General features: G+C 49.1%; 1 protein-coding gene across 1 annotated transcript; it reads left to right on the forward strand.

Annotated features, from left to right (window-relative positions):
- Nucleotides 1-643: 643 nt before the first annotated feature.
- Nucleotides 644-16274, forward strand: DHRS13 (dehydrogenase/reductase 13). The gene is made up of 10 exons (XM_081889509.1): nucleotides 644-1130; nucleotides 3587-3705; nucleotides 5660-5783; nucleotides 7077-7388; nucleotides 8819-9066; nucleotides 12290-12488; nucleotides 13268-13386; nucleotides 14184-14307; nucleotides 15009-15320; nucleotides 15862-16274. Exons 1-10 carry the CDS (start codon nucleotides 998-1000, stop codon nucleotides 16122-16124), a joined length of 1953 nt encoding a protein of 650 aa, XP_081745635.1. The 5' UTR covers nucleotides 644-997; the 3' UTR covers nucleotides 16125-16274.
- Nucleotides 16275-16642: the final 368 nt, after the last annotated feature.

Here is a 16642-nt window from a genome sequence, read left to right on the forward strand (position 1 = left end):
TGAAGTTTTGTGGTATGTATGATAATTAATATGTTCAAAAATTAATAAAAAAATATTTTATTTTATTTTTTAAAAAGGTGAGGCTCTCGGAAGTTCACTATGCAGCTGCTGGAGCCCTGCCCCGCGTGGAAAAGGGCTTGCTTGACAGCACCTGTTTGGCCTCAGAGGCAAAAGGGAATCGCTCCCGTGGCAGAAAAGGTCTCAGCTGAAGGAGGCAGACATCCGCAGCTGGGGGCCTCAGCGCCACATCTGGCCTTCTCTTGCCAATCAGTGATGGGCGAAGGCGAGCTTTGGCAACCGGGTTTCCCAGAAGACAAGGGCGGATGGCTGCAAACCCCGCGTGGAGGAAATCTGGAGGCGCTCTGCCTGGTCCACGCACGATGATGAAGGGAACTGGAGTCCCATAGCATCTGCAAGGTCACAGATGTTCCCCATCTCTGCTCCTGCTGGCCGTCAGAGAGAGATGGCTGGTCCTCTGGTTACGGCGCGTCTCCAGGATCGCGCAGCTTTGCGCAAGGGCCGCGAGGGAGGAGGGATCCGGGGCGCGTCTGGCTGCTGAGAACCCGCCTCCCGAGGAGGAGGAGCATCAGGAGCAGCGGCCTAGATCTTTGGACCCCCCCTCGGAGGGCGGGGCCAGGGACGCGGACTTTGCTATGGGGCGGAGCTCTGACCCCCACGCGGTCCGGGATACAGCTGACCGTGACGCGCATCTCTGCAAGCGTTCCCGGCACACCTGGGAGCGCAAGGGGCTGAAGGCGCGCAGCGTTGCGCACGGGTCCGGGGGAGAAAGAGGAAGAATCCGGGGCGCGTCTGGCTGCTGGGAACCTGCCTCCCGAGGAGGAGCAGGATCAGCGGCGTCCGCCTCTTCCTCCGACCAGCAGTGCGAGGAGCCGGCGATCGCGGGCGCAAGATGCGCGCCTAGGCTGCTGCTGGCGCCCCCTCCTCCTCCTCCTCCTCCTCCTCCTCCCTTTTGCGCTCCGGGCGCCAGAAGCGCGCGATGGCTGCCGCGGAGGCGCTGGCGGGTCTGGCGCTGGCGCTGGGCCTCTACGCCTTGCTCTATTACAACTTCATCAAAGGGGCCACGTGCAAGAACGAGACCAGCCTGCGGGGCAAGACGGTGCTGATCACGGGTGAGAATCGCTCCCGGAAGACGGGGGGCAGCGTGGGGCAGTGGTTAGAGCGTCCGAAGACAGTCTGCGGGAGCTCCCGCTCCGGGGTTTCCTGGCCCTTGATCCCCAGAAAAAAAACTCCAGATCAGCCTGAGCAACATTCAAAGATATAATCGAGGGGACTCTCTGTGTCAAAAACACAAAGAAATACTAGAGGCAAAGTGGATCAGGTCAGTGGCCAAAAAGATATCAGGTTTGACAGGAGGGATGAGCAGCTAATGGCTGCTGGGCCAAACCTGCCCTCCTGTTGCCAAGCAGAGATGTGCAGAGGAGGGCTTGGGTAATTATGATGTGTTGAGTAAGGCTGCACACCCAGGGATGGCGAAACCTGTGGCGCTTTTCCTGTTCTGGGGCTCCCAGAAGCCCCAGGCAGCAGGGCTCAGTCAGGATGAAGGGAACACTTGGTAGCGAAAGAGAGATTACTGCTACTCCATTTCCAACCCAGCCTGGAAATGAGATAGAAGAGGGTTGGCGTTTAAGAGGCGCCCCACAGAGGTGACAGGTTGGTTATATATAAATTTATTATATATAATACAGTGGTACCTCGGCTTACGAACTTAATCCGTTCTGGAAGTCCGTTCTTAAACCATAAACGTTATTAAATCCTAATGAGGCCTCCCGCTGCCGGTGCCCTTCCACTGTTCGGATTCTCTTGTTCTTGTTGTTGTTTAGTCATTTAGTCGTGGCAGACACTTAGTGACCCCATGGACCAGAGCACGCCGGGCACTCCTGTCTTCCACTGCCTCCTGCAGTTTGGTCAAACTCATTCCGTTCTTAGACCGAGGTCAAGTTCTCAAACCAAGACACTATTTCCAGTTTTGTGGAGTTTGTAAACCAAATAGTTCTTAAACCGGACTGTTCTTAAACCAAGGTACCACTGTATATGATAAAGGGATGAATAAATGCCGTGAAGGGTGCTGATAATGGTTCCCTGGCAGCTGGCCCTGAGATGGGGGGTCCTCTGTTGAACTACAGCTCCCATCAGAGGGCTCCAGAGCATTATTCAGGAGGTCTGTGATGTGCCTGAGGGTTTGTAGTGGAAGATGAGAGACGGCAAATCCATAGCATTCAATATTTGTATATATTGTATTGTATTCTGCTACAATTTGAGCTCTCCTAAGAATAAGAATAATTTATTATTTATACTCCACCCATCTGGCTGGGTTTCCCCAGCCACTCTGGGCGGCTTCCAACAGAATATTAAAATACAATAGTCTATTAAACATTAAAAGCTTCCCTAAACTGGGCTGCCTTCAGCTGTCTTCTAAAAGTCTGGTAGTAGTTGTTCTCTTTGATATCTGGTGGCAGGGTGTTCCACAGGGCGGGCGCCACCACCGAGAAGGCCCTCTGCCTGGTTCCCTGTAACTTGGCTTCTCACAGTGAGGGAACTGCCAGAAGGCCCTCGGCACTGGACCTCAGTGTCCAGGCAGAACGATGGGGGAGGAGACGCTCCTTCAGATATACTGGACCGAGGCCGTTTAGGGCTTTCAAGGTCAGCACCAACACTTTTAATTGTGCTCGGAAACGTACTGGGAGCCAGTGTAGGTCTTTCAATACCAGTGATATGTGGTCTCGGCAGCCGCTCCCAGTCACCAGTCTAGCTGCCGCATTCTGGATTAGTTGTAGTTTACGGGTCACTTTCAAAGGTAGCCCCATGTAGAGCGCATTGCAGTAGTCCAAGTGGGAGATAACCAGTGCATGCACCACTCTGGGAAGACAGACTGTGGGCAGGGAGGGTCTCAGCCTGTGGACCAGAATGAGCTGGTAGACAGCTGCCCTGGACACAGGATTGACCTGCGTCTCCATGGACAGCTGTGAGTCCAGAATGACTCCCAGGCTGCGCACCTGGTCCTTCAGGGGCACAGTGACCCCATTCAGGACCAGGGAGTCCCCCACTCCTGTCCCCAAAAAACAGTACTTCTGTCTTGTCAGGAGGAGTCAACCTCAATCTGTTAACTGCCACCCATCCTCCAACCGCCTCCATGAAAGGAAAGAGCCTGGCTGCTGGATCAGGCCAATGGCACATCTGGTTCAACCTCCTGTCCTGGTGGCCACCCAACTGCCCCCATGGGAAGCCCACATGCAGGGCCTGAGCCCAGGAGCCACTCCCCTCTCCTGCTGCTTCCAGCAACTGGCCTTCTGCAGCATGTACTGCCTCTGACCCCAAACTCTCTGGAATCCACATTATAATGCAACAAAACGCAACCTGTAAGAAATAAAGGATGTAGTGAAAATGAAGTTTAAAACCATACAGCACCTAGCACAGCTCATTACAATTGCCACAGCAAGTATAAAAACCATTCAGGGGTCCGCCAAGACCCTCGACAAATTTCAAGCAGCCAGTAAGCCCCGCTGCCACCAAACACACATTTTGGGAACCACCCCTCTAGATCATTCTTTTCCCCGGACTTTTCCAGGTGGAAACACTGGGATTGGAAAGGCAACGGCCCTGGATCTGGCCCGGAGGGGAGCCCGCGTCATCCTGGCTTGCCGGGACAGAAGGCGAGGAGAATCTGCCGTCTATGACATCAAGAGGGTGAGTGCCGGCCACTTGCCTCCTTCCAAATGCAGCATTTATTTATTTGCCTCCACTTAGAAATCACTTCCCTTGAACTATCTTGAAGCGATTTCACAGTAAACTCATGTCATAATGGAATCTGAACAGTCAGCCCTTCCTTCTAGAAAGCTGGGAGGTCTAGCTTTCTAGGAGAATTCACCAACCTGCCGCTCTCCCATCAGCATCACACAGCTGTCTGTGTGGGAGTTGTGGTTCAAAAGATCTGGGAGGGCACCAGGTTAGAAAAGTCTACCTTAGTGGTATTAAGGTGCTTTTAAAACCTTTTGTGGCTTAAGGCCCTCGTATTTATGGGACCGCCTCTCCTGGTCTGCCCCACAGAGGTCCATGAATAATCATAGTTTAGAGGTCCTGGGCCCTAAGGAAGTCAGATTATCCTCCACCAGGGCCAGGGCCTTCTCAGTAATGGCTCCAACCTGGTGGAATGCTCTGTCCCATGAGACCAGGGCCCTGAAGGATTTAACCTCCTTCCGCAGGGCCTGTAAGACAGAGCTATTCCGCCTGGCTTTCAATTTAAACTTATCCTGATCTTTTATTCCCCTTCCTTTCCTCCCTCTCCTCTTTTTATGAAGATTACCCGCTCTGGCATCCCACAGCTAATTCTCCCCTGGCCTCCTTGCTGGCCCAAATAGGACTAATTTAGCCAGCTAGCCCTGGTGATCATCTAATGTTTATTGGATGGATTTCCCCCCTAAATTGATTTATGAATTCTGAATTTATTGTTAATCATGTTTTAGACGGTATTTTATGCTGTTTTTTTTGTTGCATCAATTAAGTGTTTTAAATTTGTAGTTAGCTGCCCTGAGCCTGGTTTTCCGAACCAGGTAGGGTGGGGTATAAATAAAAAATTATTATTATAACTATTATTATGATGATGACATTGGGGTGGGGATGCTTGGAGGATGTTTTCCCACAATGCACTTGCAGGGAATAATATCAAGTTGCCCCGTACGGCATTGGCATTTAGGAGCCTGCTTAAAACTCACGTCCTCACCCGGCTTTTTCTGGGATGGGGGGGGGTGAAGCAGCTGTGCTGTTGATGTACTAATCTGATCTACTGATTTATGATGTATCTTGTATTTGTTTTAGGAATTTGTTGTATTTGTTTTAGGAATGTAGTTTTGTTCTTTATGCTTTAAGCCATTCACCACCATCATATATTTTTCTTCAATGTTGGTCGTCTGGGGGGAAAGGAAATTGCAAATGAAATAAGAAAATAAATCTGAAGTCTGGATCTGTGGCTGTAATATTTTACCAGAACTTAATGGGCATGTGAATCTTCAGATAACCTGAGCATAAGAGCCAGGCTGTTGGATCAGGCACTGGATCCACCCCCATCGTTCTGCCCGGACACAGATCCAGCGCCAAGGGCCTTCTGGCAGTTCTCTCGCTGCGAGAAGCCAAGTTACAGGGAACCAGGCACAGGGCCTTCTTGGTAGTGGCACCTGCCCTGTGGAACTCCCTCCCACCAGATGTCAAAGAGAAGGACAACTACCAGACTTTTAGAAGACATCTGAAGGGATCCCTGTTTAGGGAAGCTTTTAACGTTTGATGCATTACTGTATTTTAATATTTTGTTGGAAGCCACCCAGAATGACTGGGGAAGCCCAGCCAGATGGGCGTGGTATAAATAAATTATTATTATTATTATTATTATTATTATTATTATTATTATTATAGCCCAGCTTCCACTTCTCACAGTGGCCAATCTGGTGCCTGGTATGGGAAGCCCGCAAGCAGGATCTGAGCACAAGCGCAACTCTCCTGCAGCTTCGAGAAACAGGCCTAGATTCTGAGCAAGACCATGGTGTGGCACAGCAAAGGGAGCCTGGTTGTGGCCTGGCTCTGGGAGCGGGACGGGTCAAACCTTCTTGCTAGGGCTAACCGCTCCTTGTGGTTTTTCCCCCCTGCTCAGGAAAGTGGGAACAATGAAGTTCTCTTCATGGGCCTGGACTTGGCCAGCTTCACGTCAGTGAGGGCTTTTGCAGCGGCTTTCTTGAGCTCTGAGCCCCGCCTTGACATTCTCATCAACAATGCAGGTGAGATTTGGGGAAGGGGCACAGCTGCTTTGCATGCAGAAGGGCCAAGGTTTTCAGTTCCCAATAGCATCCCCAGGTAGGACTGGGAAGGTCCCCTGCCTGAAACTCTGGAGACCCACCACTAGTCAGTGTAGCCAATACTGAACTGGTTGGATCTGATTGTGTATTGTTATGACAGCTTCCTGTGTTCCTGTTTAAATCTTCTTCAAAACCATGGGGGCTGAAATCCTGCTTTACTTTTAGGGGAAGGGCTATAGCTCATTAGGGGAAGGGCTATAGCTCATAGCAAAGCCCCTGCTTTGCATGCAGAAGGTCCAAAGTTCTGTTCCCAACAGCATCTCTAAGTAGGACTTACCAAGGCAGAATAGAGCGGAGCTATCCTGGTTCTGTCTTCCATGGCATTCACTACCCATCCAGTTTGGTGTCATCTGCAGTTTTTTTTTTTTAAAAAAAACATTTTTATTAACAATTTCAACACACCAACTATCAAAACATATCATATTCCTTATTCTACCCCCCTTTTTCCCATATTCCCCCTTCAAACCCTCCCTCCCCTCCCCAGAGACTTCCCTCAGCTCCTCTCTCTGATTTTTCAGCACATATTGTTCTCTGCATGTTACATGTCCTTACATTATCTATCTACACTGTTATCGACCAATAAATTTGTGTATTTTTACTCAAAACTTGCCAAGGAGTCCAGTTCATTTTGTTGTCTTTTAAAATAATTTGTAAAAAGCTCCCATTTTTCCTGAAAGTCACAGTTGTCCTTGTCCCGCAATTTATAAGTCAATTTAGCCAGTTCTGCGTAGCTCATCCATTTTTCTTGCCACTGTTCTTTCCTTGGGATTTCCTGGTTCTTTCATCCTTGTGCTATCAAGACTTTTGCCGCTGTTGTAGCAGACATAAATAAGTTCTTTCTTTTTCTTGGAAGTTCTTGTCCTACAATCCCTAACAGAAATGCTTCTGGTTTTTTTTTACAAATGTCATTTTAAACATTTTTTCAATGAATTGTATTCATTTCCCCCAAAAAAATTCACTGTCATCTGCAAATTTGTTGAGCATCCCCTCAATTCCTTCATCCAAGTCATTTATAAAGACATTTATAAATGGCATGGTCGGTAGTTACCTGGGTCTTCTTGCTAAACAGGTGTGTCTCAAAGAGCCGGCAGATTGCCAGTAGTGATGGGGGGCTCTCATATTTCAGCAGGGTGAGCCTCCCACAGAAATGGGGCCACCAGAGAAAAGGCCTGTCTGCATGCCGCACTTGTTTAATCTAGCCTCATTTTCTGGTAGGTGTCAGGACTGGAAGCCGAAGCAGCGACGGCTTGAATTTGGCGTTCCAGGTGAATCACTTGAGCCATTTCCTTCTGACCCACCTCCTCCTGGAGCGGATGAAGCATTGTGCGCCCAGCCGTGTGGTGGTGGTGGCTTCCAGTGGACATCGGTGGGGGAAGATTGACTTTCAGAACATCCACAAGCCAGTGGATGGGCAGTCGCCAGGGGTCCAGTCCTACAGGAACAGCAAACTGGCCAATATGCTGTACACCCGGGAGCTCGCCAATCGACTGGAAGGGACGAACGTTACCTGCTACGCAGTCCATCCAGGTAGGTGTCAGGTTTAGCTCAGCTCCTGCCTCCATGTGGGACCCTCTATAGTGGTGTCTGGTGCCCTTGGGGGACTGGAGGGGCAGAAAGCAGCGAGCCCAATAGTAGACAGAGCCAGAACCAGTGAAGGGCAGAGACAGAATCAATTGCAGGTAGTTCTGTCCCCATCCTTATCCTTATCCCTTCAGAGATTTACAAGGGGCAACACTGAGACTATGGAGAGAAGGAAGTTGATGGGCAGGATCACCCCCTGGGCTGGTTGTAAGTAGGAAAGGTGGCAGATGGGGACTGTCTGAGAAGCAGACTTCCATTGGTCCTCTAGTTGGGCTTCCATCATTCCTGACCGTTGACTGTGCTAACTGGGGTCCTACAACATCTGCAGGACAGGGTATTTGCTATCTGGAGGGCCAATAATGCCAGAGATTCCTGTGCAGCTCACCTTTTCATGCATCACCCTAGAACATACATTCCTTTTGCAAATTTCTTGGTCATCATTGCCATCTGCAACTAGACTAGCCTTTGGCAACCTGATGCCTGTAGCATTCCCAAAACAAGGAAGGATTGGACCCTGATTAATAGAATACACATGAGGCTTGACCAGCAAGACTCTGGGAGGAGGTGCCAATAATAATTCCTGTCCACCCCTCGACCCAGGTCGTTTTATTCACATAAGAACTTTTTACACGTAAGAACCAATCAGATTTCCCCTGAGCATTTCAAAAAACCCCACGTGGGGACAAAGTTAAAAGTTAAAACTACAAAGAGCTAATTTGAGCATGTATAGTAGTCCAGAGTAAATAAAAGAGGAAGCAAGGAGGAATGCTTTTAGGAAAGCCCCAGAGGTCATAAACAGGAGAGGAAGGATGGGTAGTATTTACCATCTCTTTGTGAACTCTCTTCCTGAACTCTTAAGATCTATCTAAAGATTAAACTACATCAAAGTAACTTACTATCTTTATGTAGTGAGAATGCCCAGTGAACAACTGGCCTGCATATTTAGAATGCTTATACATGCCTGTCAGGTGTAGAGAAAGCAAATGGTAGAGATGGAGAGGCTTGTGGGATTTGATCAGAAATTATTGTCAATGAATCAAACCCAGTCATCTCAATGCTTTCATAGTGGACACAATGGCTTGATGCATATTTTATTATTCCTCATAGTAATCCCATCAGATCACTACAATGCCCTTCAGGTGCTTTGAACGATGGCTGCCATCAGCTCCAGTCATACTAGTGGATACTAGCTAGATGGAACCTCCAGTATCAAAGGAAGTTGACCTCTAAACACCAGCTGCTGCTGCTGAGGAAGTGCTGTTCTGCTCATGTCAAGCTTCCCAGATGTGGCATCTGGTTGGCCCAAGCAGAAAAGAGAATGTTAAACAAGATGGACCTCCATTCAGTTCTAGCTACTGATTTTTTTTTTCTTTCAGGGCTTGTTAACACTGAATTATTCCGTCACATGTCGATCTGGCTGAAGCCTCTTTTCTGGCTCTTCTTCCGAGACACGACCAGCGGAGCTCAGACGTCCATCTACTGTGCCACTGAGGAAGGCATTGAGAAGTACAGCGGGCGCTATTTTGCTGATTGCAGGCTGCATGACCCCAAGCCACATGCCCGGGATGACGCCGTGGCCAAGAAACTTTGGGAAGTCAGCGAGAGGATGGTGGGGCTGGCGAACTAAGCTCCTGTGTTTTTCAAAGAGGGCTCACCTCCATGGAACGGGTGCTGTGCAGAACCATCCATGAAACTGAGGAAGGTTTTTAATTCAAAGTGTGGCATCACATGGCAGGGTTCTAAAGTGTTCCCCTGAGTGCTCTTAGGTTGTCCACGGTTTCTCTCGTTTTTTGTTCCCTGGTGATCACAGCGGGTTGGGCAATAGCAGGCAATCTTTGCAGCTGTCTCTCTCTTTTTCTTTTGGTAAAGGGTGTCCCCCACCCCATTTTACAATGTATATAAAGGAAAAAGAACAGTGGCAACAGGGGAAAAACGAAGAGATGAAAAACGAAAACTATAAAACGGTACAGTTGCACGGGGGCCAAAACAGCAAAGTCCACGTCAAGGCTATCGGTGTCGTCAGATCATCAGGTCCGGTTCCAGACTTGCCAAGCCTGTGAGGAAGGTTGCCTTGAAAGTCGCCCATTGCAAATGTCACAAAGGAACACCAAATCTTACCAAAAGTGCCTGGAGGCTAAAGTCCCTGTTGAAGTCTGAAATGATGTGTAATTTTCTCCATTTTTTCGATTTTCGAAAGTGAGTGGTACCAAGCGTCCGGTGTAATATTTGCTGTTGTCACTTTGCGGGCCGCCATTTCCCTCCTCCTCTTTCATTTTTCCCGCTCTTTTTTTTTTTACTAGCGGATCTTTTTAAGGCAAGAGAAGCCACATGGGTGTCATGGCTGCTGAGCAGACTTTTTAACTGCTTGGAGGTTTTTTCCTGCACTCGAGCGGTATATAATTTTTATGAAATCAATAATAAATAATGAATTAAGTTGTTTTGAGATGTGTGGGTTTCTTTTTAATAAAAAAGAATAATGTGTTTTAATGCTGTGACCCCACCCTAGGATCTTAAGATGAAAGGAAGGCATTAATAAGAAAATAAATAATCCCCACACACCCCACAACTGCCTCTGGGTGAAGCGTCAGGCGAAAAGATTCCTTGTCAACCAGGCCTTTGGCTGTTAATCAATTTGTGGCCTTTTAAAATGTGGTGGTGGGAGGGAGGTACTGCCTATTATAATATTTTTGTCATTATTAATTTTGTGTTCTGTGTTGTAAACTGTGGTCTCTTGATGGAGGGTGGTTTTAAAATTTAATAATGATGATAATTCTGTGGTTTCTGAGTTGTCCTTGAGGTGGGGAGTTTTCCCGCCTTTTTCCTTCCCCACCCACTATGGTGGAACTGGAATTTCAGGCTCAAAAAATGGTTCCCTTCCAAGAGCTGCCAATCTCTCTCTCCCTAAGGAGGTGAGACTTCTTTGCTTTCCTTCAATGGGGTTCATGGTCCATGTCCACAGTTGAAATTCTTTACAGGATTATTTCCAGTGGAAGGCGGTGTTTCAAGGGGCGGAAAGCCTTTTGTGAAACCTTTGCCAAGCCTTTGCAACCTGTTTGAAGCAAGCACACCCGAGTTTAACAGAGCTGGCTCTCAGAAAACAATGTGGGGTTTTTATTTTAATTTTTCTATGCGGGGGTTATTGGGTTGTTTTTCTTTTGATTATGTATTTTGTGGTTTTATCCGATGAACTGCCCTGAGACCGGTGGGTATAGTGCAGCATACAGCTTTCATAAATAATAAAGAAAAAAGAAAACTGAGCATAGGAGCCAGCTTCTAGGGCTAGGCCCCCCCAATAAAATATTTGAGGGGTATGGCTGCCCCCCCAAAAAAGTTGATGGTCATCATTGCCATTCAAATAGTGTGTATGAAGAGCCGGATTTAGGTTTGATGAAGCCCTAAGCTACTGAAGGTAATGGGCCCCTTTATATGTCCAGCTGTCCTTTGTCAATAACAAATTGTCCCTGTTTTTTGTGTTGAATACATGCTACATGGTAATTTATGGACGTAATAGGAATCTAAAGCCATTTGCATGTAACAAAATATGTATTTGATCAAAGTAATTGATATAGAAATGAGCAAACCAGTGATATTTTAGGGAGCAGGTGGGACTCATTACTTACATCATAAGAGCCTACACAACACAAAACACTGTTGCTGTATGTTGGTTTTATTTTATTTATTTATTTATCTTATATTTTGGAAATGTACATCCAGTTTTTTTTCCTTTAAATTTTTTTTGGGGGCCCCAAGAGAGTGGGGCCTAAAGCTATAGCTTGTTTTGCATATACGTAAATCCAGCACTGCAAGGTGCATCACATCTTGCGGTCGATCCTGCCCCCACCCGCGATATCTTATTCAAGCTGTTGTTGTTTAGTTGTTTAGTCGTGTTCGCCTCTTCGTGACCCCCTGAACCAGAGCATGCCAGGCACTCCTGTCTTCCACTGCTGGTCGCTTCAAGAACACTGTCCAACCTTCTCGTCCTCTGTCGTCCCCTTCTCCTTGTGGCCTCCATCTTTCCCAACATCAGGGTCTTTTCTAGGGAGTCTTCTCTTCTCATGAGGTGGCCAAAGTCTTGGAGCCTCAGCTTCACGATCTGTCCTTCCAGTGAGCACTCAGGGCTGATTTCCTTAAGAATGGAGAGGTTTGATCTTCTTGCAGTCCAGGGGACTCTCAAGAGTTTCCCCCAGCACCAGAATTCAAAAGCATCCATTCTTCGGCGATCAGCCTTCTTTATGGTCCAGCTCTCACTTCCATACATCACTACTGGGAAAACCAGAGCTTTAACTAAACGGACCTTTGTTGGCAAGGTGATGTCTCTGCTTTTTAAGATGCTGTCTAGGTTTGCCATTGCTTTTCTCCCAAGAAGCAGGCGTCTTTTAATTTCGTGACTGTTGTCACCATCTGCAGTGATCATGGAGCCCCTGAAATTGCACTCATGCGGGTGCCATCTATCCGAGGATGGGACGTGCGCGTAACGAAGGACAGCAACGGATCAAGGCGACCGGCCTGCATCTTTGGACCCTCCTGTTGGGGCGGGGCCAGGGACGCGGACTTTGCTATGGGGCGGAGCTCTGACTCCCCACACGGTCCGGGATACAGCTGACCGTGACGCGCATCTCTGCAAGCGGCCAGGGGTTCCGGCTCCGTTCTTGGCACGCCTTGGAGCGCAAGGGGCTGCAGGCGCGCAGCTTTGCGCACGGGTCCGCGGGAGAAAGAGGAAGGATCCGGGGCGCGTCTGGCTGCTGGGAACCTGCCTCCCGAGGAGGAGCAGGATCAGCGGCGTCCGCCTCTTCCTCCGACCAGCAGTGCGAGGAGCTGGCGATCGCGGGCGCAAGATGCGCGCCTAGGCTGCTGCTGGCGCCCCCTCCTCCTCCTCCTCCTCCCTTTTGCGCTCCGGGCGCAAGAAGCGCGCGATGGCTGCCGCGGAGGCGCTGGCTGGTCTGGCGCTGGCGCTGGGCCTCTACGCCTTGCTCTATTACAACTTCATCAAAGGGGCCACGTGCAAGAACGAGACCAGCCTGCGGGGCAAGACGGTGCTGATCACGGGTGAGAATCGCTCCCGGAAGACGGAGGGCAGCGTGGGGCAGTGGTTAGAGCGTCGGAAGAGGGTCTGCGGGAGCTCCCGCTCCGGGGTTTCCTGCTTCGGGATTCCAGGAAAAAAAACTTCAGACGAGACTGAGCGCATCTCCCCGGCTGCGATCCTGCGCAGGCTGACTTAGAAGGAAGCTCCCTGGAGCGCCAATGGGGCATGTTTCTCAGCAAACCTATTATAGGGTTGCACCGGTGCCCTTTCCCCAGGTGTGCCTGCACTCCAGCTCACCCACCCCTCATGTTTCCTCAGCATTGGGAATGCTGGGAATTGTAGTCCAAGAGCATCTGGCAGAGGGCTTCAGAGCTTTATTCAGGTGGTGTGTGACATGTCTGAGGGTTTGTAGTGGAAGATGAGAGACAGCACATCCATAGCATTCAATATTGGTATGTATTATACTGTATTGCATTCTGAGTTCTCTTAAGAAGAGCCTTCAGCTGGATCAGGCCAGGGACCCACTTAGTCCAGCATCCAGATCCCTGAGCACAACCACCACTCTGCCCTCCTGCTGTTTCCAGCAACAGACATTCAGAAGCATGTACTGCCTCTGACCGCAAACTCTCTGGAAATCCAATTATAATGCAACAAAATGCAACCTGTAAGAAATAAAGGATATAGTGAAAATGCGGTTAAAACCATACAGCATCTAGCACAGCTCATTCATATTGCCAGAAAAATTGTTGTGCGGTCTGCCAAGACCCCCAGCGAATTAAACTTTCCCCTTGAACTTTTCCAGGTGGAAACACTGGGATTGGAAAGGCAACAGCTCTGGATCTGGCCCGGAGGGGAGCCCGCGTCATCCTGGCTTGCCGTGACAGAAGGCGAGGAGAATCTGCTGTCTATGATATCAGGAGGGTGAGCACCTGCCACCTGCCTCCTTCGAAAGGGCAGCCTTTATGTGATTCCATTTTAAAATCACTTCTCAAAGCAATTCCACTGTAAAAACGTGGCCGAATATATTCACTTCATAAAATTTATACCCCATTTGATTGTTTAAAAAAACCATATCCTCAAAGTGGTTTACAACGAAAACTAAATCAATAAAATTATTAGCAAGAAAAATGTAACAATGTAAAACTTTAAAATATAAATAAATCAGAGTAGACTGGGGGAACTCGCATCAACTTTCCTAACCTCCAGGTAGGCTCGTCTACACAATAGTGTTTTTAGCAGGCACTGAAAAGAGTACAGTGAAGGCACCTGCCTGATACCAGTCAGCAGGGAGTTCCATTGAATTCTGAACAGCTGACCTTTCCTTCCTTGGCAGGAGGGAGGTCTAGCTTTCTAGAAGAATTCACCAAGCTGACACTCTCCAGATGTTTTGGACCTAGTCTCCCATCAGCCTCAGCATCACACAGCTGTCTGGGGCTGATGGGAGTTGTAGTCCAGTGGATCTGAAAGGGCACCAGGTTAGAAAAGTCTGCCCTAGTGGTGGTATAGCATTTGGGCAGGTGCATGGAGGATGTTTTCCCACCGCGCACCATTCTCACCTGTTTTTCCTGGGATGGGGGTGGTGGTGAACAAGCTCCCTTGATCTGCTACTCTAATCCACTGATTTATGTATTTTGCATTTGTTTTAGGAATGTAGTTTTATTGCTTATTCTTTATGCTGTTCCTCACCATATCCCCCCCCCCCCAATTAATGTTTTCAGGAAAGTGGAAACAATGAAGTTCTCTTTATGAGCCTGGACTTGGCCAGCTTAAAGTCAGTGAGAGCTTTTGCAGCGGCTTTCTTGAGCTCTGAGCCCCGCCTTGACATTCTCATCAACAATGCAGGTGAGATTTGGGGAAGGGGCACAGCTGCTTTGCATGCAGAAGGGCCAAGGTTTTCAGTCCCCAGTGGCATCCCCAGGTAGGACTGGGAAGGTCCCCTGCCTGAAACTCTGGAGACTGAGAGGAAGTGGGCTGGGCTTTGTTGGTGCCAGGAGCAGCAGCGTTAGCGCTTGAGCGGCTGCCATTGTAAGCAGGCTCAATTTGGGCTTTGTTGCTGCCAGCCCCTCTCCAGAGCCCTTTCGCGCACTTTTCATCCTCCCACCACCGCCAGCCCCTGCCATTCGCAAGACACAGGTAAGCAGCCACCGGTGCTCGTCCGGTGCTGTGGAGAAGGGAGGGGAGAGTCATGGGGGGGCATGGCTTACCCGAGTAGAATGTGTCCTTTTATTTAAAATGCATCCCTGGGTTATTTGTGTGGCCTGCCTGGAGCTCTTGCATAGAATGCTGTGTCGTTTTATCTAAAATATAGTCTGGCCTCTCAAAGGTCTTAGGGACAGTGAACCAGCCCCCTGCTGAAAAGGTTTGCTGACCCCTGGGCTAGAACAATAAACTTATATGGACTATGCTTGCCTAAACAGGTGTGTCTTCAAGAGACAGCAGATGATAGTGATGGGGGCCTCTCATATTTCAACAGGGCTGGCGCCACCAGTGAAAAGGCCTGCTTCCACGTTGCACCTGTTTAATCCAGCTTCGTGTTCCGGCAGGTGTCGGGTTTAGAAGCCGAAGTGAGGATGGCTTCAATTTGGTGTTCCAGGTGAATCACTTGAGCCATTTCCTTCTGACCCACCTCCTCCTGGAGCGGATGAAGCATTGTGCGCCCAGCCGTGTGGTGGTGGTGGCTTCCAGTGGACATCGGTGGGGGAAGATTGACTTTCAGAACATCCACAAGCCAGTGGATGGGCACTTGGCAGGGTTCCAATCGTACTGCAACAGCAAACTGGCCAATATATTGTACACCCGGGAGCTCGCCAATCGACTGGAAGGGACGAACGTTACCTGCTACGCGGTCCATCCAGGTGAGTGGCAGGTCCAGCTCCGTTCCTCAACCTGGGACCCTCTATAGTGGTGTCTGGTGCCCTTGGGGGACTGGAGGGGCAGAAAGCAAGGAGCCCAACAATAGACAGAGCCAGAACCAGGGAAGGGCAGAGACAGAGTCAATTGCAGGTGGAAGTTCTGTCCCTATCCTCATCCTTATCCCTGCAGAGATTTACAAGGGGCAACACTGAGACTATGTAGAGAAGAAAGCTGATGGGCAGGATCACCCCCTGGGCTGGTTGTAAGTAGGAAGGGTGGCAGATGGGGACCGTCTGAGAAGCAGACTGAGGTTGCGTTAATGGACCAGCTTCCATTGGTCCTCTAGATGTTATTAGACTCCAGCTCCCATTTTTCCTGACTGTTGACTGTTCTGTTCCGCAAAAAGGGGCATCTGGTTGGCCACAGTGGAAAAGTGGATACTAAATTAGATGGACCCCCTTTGAAGTCTGGTCCATCAGTTGGGCTCTCTTCTTATTCTATCCAGTTCTGGCAACTGATGTTTTCCTATCTTTCTGCTTTCAGGGCTTGTTAACACTGAATTATTCCGTCACATGTCGATCTGGCTGAAGCCTCTTTTCCTCCCCATCTGCTGGCTCTTCTTCCGAGACACGACCAGCGGAGCTCAGACGTCCATCTACTGTGCCACTGAGGAAGGCATTGAGAAGTACAGCGGGCGCTATTTTGCCGATTGCAGGCTGCATGACCCCAAGCCACATGCCCGGGATGACGCCGTGGCCAAGAAACTTTGGGAAGTCAGCGAGAGGATGGTGGGGCTGGCGAACTAGGCTGCGGTGTTTTTCAAATAGGGCTCACCTCCATAGAACGGGTGCCTGTGCAGAACCATCCATGAAACTGAGGAAAATTGTAAAGTCAAATTGTGGCCTCACATGGCAGGTTTCTAAAGGGGAAATAGCACTGTCCCAAAGCAGCACTTCTCATTTTTGTAAACTGGAGGCATCTTTGAATGATAGCCAACCGGTGGATAGGGCTTGGATGGTGTCTTAGGACGTCAGGTGGCGATAGATGCCTTGGGCCTTTCACTGAAGAAGATGCAGGGATCTTGATCTTAGTGCATCAACAGCAGTCAGCATGGCATCAACCACTGTTGAAATAGTTCCATACATTGCAGTGTCAACAGACCTGTCTGTCAATCTTGACATTTAAGGATTCGGATTTAAACAGAGGTTGGATGGCATCTGTCAGCTTTAGCTGAGATTCCTGCATTCCCGTGTGTTGCAGAGAAAGGGAGACACCCGATTTTTGTAAACCACCACATGCCTGAAACGGCACTAATAATGGAAGG

The sequence above is a fragment of the Podarcis melisellensis genome (assembly GCF_964234715.1).
Source record: "Podarcis melisellensis genome assembly, chromosome: 15".
Taxonomy (NCBI): domain Eukaryota; kingdom Metazoa; phylum Chordata; class Lepidosauria; order Squamata; family Lacertidae; genus Podarcis; species Podarcis melisellensis.